The 2,554-nt window shown below is 45.1% G+C and overlaps 1 protein-coding gene across 1 annotated transcript in view; it reads left to right on the forward strand.

Moving 5' to 3' along the window:
* Window positions 1-370: 370 nt before the first annotated feature.
* bmpr1ba (bone morphogenetic protein receptor, type IBa) overlaps window positions 371-2,554 on the forward strand; it is a 51,753-nt gene continuing 49,569 nt past the window's right edge. Inside the window, 1 exon segment of the mRNA XM_070446861.1 lies at window positions 371-512. Within this exon segment, the coding sequence (XP_070302962.1) occupies window positions 386-512 (127 nt within the window). The 5' untranslated portion in view covers window positions 371-385.

Consider the following 2,554-nt stretch of genomic DNA (forward strand, 5'->3'; position numbering starts at 1 on the left):
CCCTGTCTGAGGAGAGAGCAGAGAGTCTCCCCTGTCTGAGGAGAGAGGAGAGAGTCTCCCCTGTCTGAGGAGAGAGGAGAGAGTCTCCCCTGTCTGAGGAGAGAAGAGAGAGTCTCCCCTGTCTGAGGAGAGAGGAGAGAGTCTCCCCTGTCTGAGGAGAGAAGAGAGTCTCCCCTGTCTGAGTAGAGAGGAGAGAGTCATTCTAAGCATTTTAGCCTTGAGCATGTCTCAGCTATGCTATTGTGTCTTATGTGAAGGGCCCCTATTCATGAATTGTTTCAGAGTAGGAGTGTTGATCAGTTTAGACTTTTAGAGCATAATGAATAAGACTACAAGGACAGGAGGAACCTGGTCCTGTATCAGCACTTCTACTCTGAGACTCTTTATGAATACGGGCACAGAAGCACAACCTTTCGTTTATCAAAAAGACAAAGAGCGAGGGGAAAGAAGGCGACGACACACAAAGCTATTGGTACCTCAGGCCAGCACCAGACGAGCCCTGAGAGGAAGCGGTTAGTTTACATTTCATTGTCCTTTGTGGAAACGGCACCATAGGATCAGTTTTCATATTCAAAGGACTGCAGTTGCTTTGCTTTTGCCACTACTCGTTAATGAGTTACTGTTCTTTTTTTTGGAAACATTTCCAAAATATCCTATTGTGCTGTTGAGTTATTTTTTTTATGGTTTTGTCCTTAAAGTAATACAGGTTTTAGTTGAGCTGAGTTGATCTGTTTGGCATAACGGTGTTAGGTTTCACATGGAACTTTCCTAATTATAAGTGGTAAAATAAACTACAGAATGAACTCTAATAAATCTCCAGACAAACAACAACCGAGGTGTTGGACTGTAATAACATATTGTTTTAATCAAAAGCTTTATAAAGAACCAAATAGTGGAAGACAGAAGTGTCCCACCCACTGGTGAGACCTGGATCACCTTATTTTTAACCTCATTACATGTACATAGCAATTCAATAATTGTTTATTAGAGTAAATTACAGTAATCACAATGCAAATGCTACTTCATATTGTTGTCCTTGTGTTGTTGTCAACATGTCATTTAGGTTGTCTGCGATGCAGCCTTATTCCCTTATGAAGCCCCATTATTCTAAGGCACTGCATCTCAGTGCTAGAGGCGTCACTACAGACCCTGGTTCGATTCCAGGCTGTATCACAACTGGCCGTGATTGGGAGTCCCATAGGGTGGCGCACAATAGGCCCAGGGTCGTCCGGGTTAGGGGTTGGCCGGGGTAGGCCGTCATTGTAAATAAGAATTTGTTCTTAACTGACTTGCCTAGTTAAATAAAGGTTAAATAAAAAAAATACAAAATTCTACCACACTCTGGCTACAGAGAAATAATCATTTCAAAAGGATTGTTTCAGAGGAAAAAAGAGAGCGAGAGACTGAAAGGGAGGAAGAGGGAGAGAAGGTGAAAGAGGAGAGAGGGAAAGTGAGGGCGCTGTTCTGTGCTCCTCAGAGCTTGTTGGTCCAGTGGCTTCCTGACAGGATGTGTCTCGGGTTCCCCTCAGTAGAACTTGACACCCAGCCGTTCAGATGTGCAGCTCCGCTGGCCAGCCCAGGGCCCCAGGAGAGAGGAGGGTTGTCCTGGGGTGAGCATGCCGGAGCCTGGGGCCCAGAGCACCTGTGGCTCTCTAATAACCAGGGGAAAAGGAAAGGAAAGGAGAGGGGGGGAACTAGGTATTAAGGGGCATTACATCCTGTAACATATACCCACTTAGATTAACGGTCCTCATCTTCTTCTTAGCGTTTCAGCACTAGGTGAACCCTAACATATCCCATGTTTTGCTATAGACTGGTCTGTGGGAGTGTTTTGCTATAGACTGGTCTGTGGGAGTGTTTTGCTATAGACTGGTCTGTGGGAGTGTTTTGCTATGGCAGTTGTTTTGCTATTGGTTGTCTGTGGGAAAGCGTTTTGTTATTGGCTGGGTCTGTGGGGAGTGTTTTGCTATTGGTTGGTCTGTGGGAGCGTTTTGCTATTGGTTTGGTCTGTGGGAACGTTTTGCGTATTGGCTGGTCTGGTGGGAAGTGTTTTGCTATTGGCTGGTCCTGTGGAGTGTTTTGCTATACGACGTCTTATGGGCAGTGTTTTTGCTCCTAGACTGGTATGTGGGAGTGTTTTGCAATTGGCTACTGCTGTGGGAGTGTTTTGCTTAGTGTGACTCTATAGGCTACTCTGTGCGAGTGTTTTGCTATAAGTGTACTCTATAGGCTACTCTGGGAGGATTTCTGTAGCGTACTTGAAAGACCATGTTTTGTGACTCTGTGGTTTCTATAAGCTACTCTTGGGAGTGTTTGTGTTATGCTATGCTCTGTGGGAGTGGTTTTGCTATAGTGTAACTCTATAGGTCTACTCTGGGATGTTTTGCTATAGTGTACTCTATAGGCTACTCTGTGGGAGGGATTATTGCCGTGGCTACTCTGTGGGAGTGTTTTGCTGTTGGCTGGTCTGGTGGGAGTGTTTTCCTATAAAGGATACTCTGGGAGTGTTTTTGCTATACGGATACTCTGTGGGAGTGTTTTGCTATAGTGTAAT

Source organism: Salvelinus sp. IW2-2015, linkage group LG15 (assembly GCF_002910315.2).
Source record: "Salvelinus sp. IW2-2015 linkage group LG15, ASM291031v2, whole genome shotgun sequence".
Classification (NCBI taxonomy): Eukaryota; Metazoa; Chordata; class Actinopteri; order Salmoniformes; family Salmonidae; genus Salvelinus; species Salvelinus sp. IW2-2015.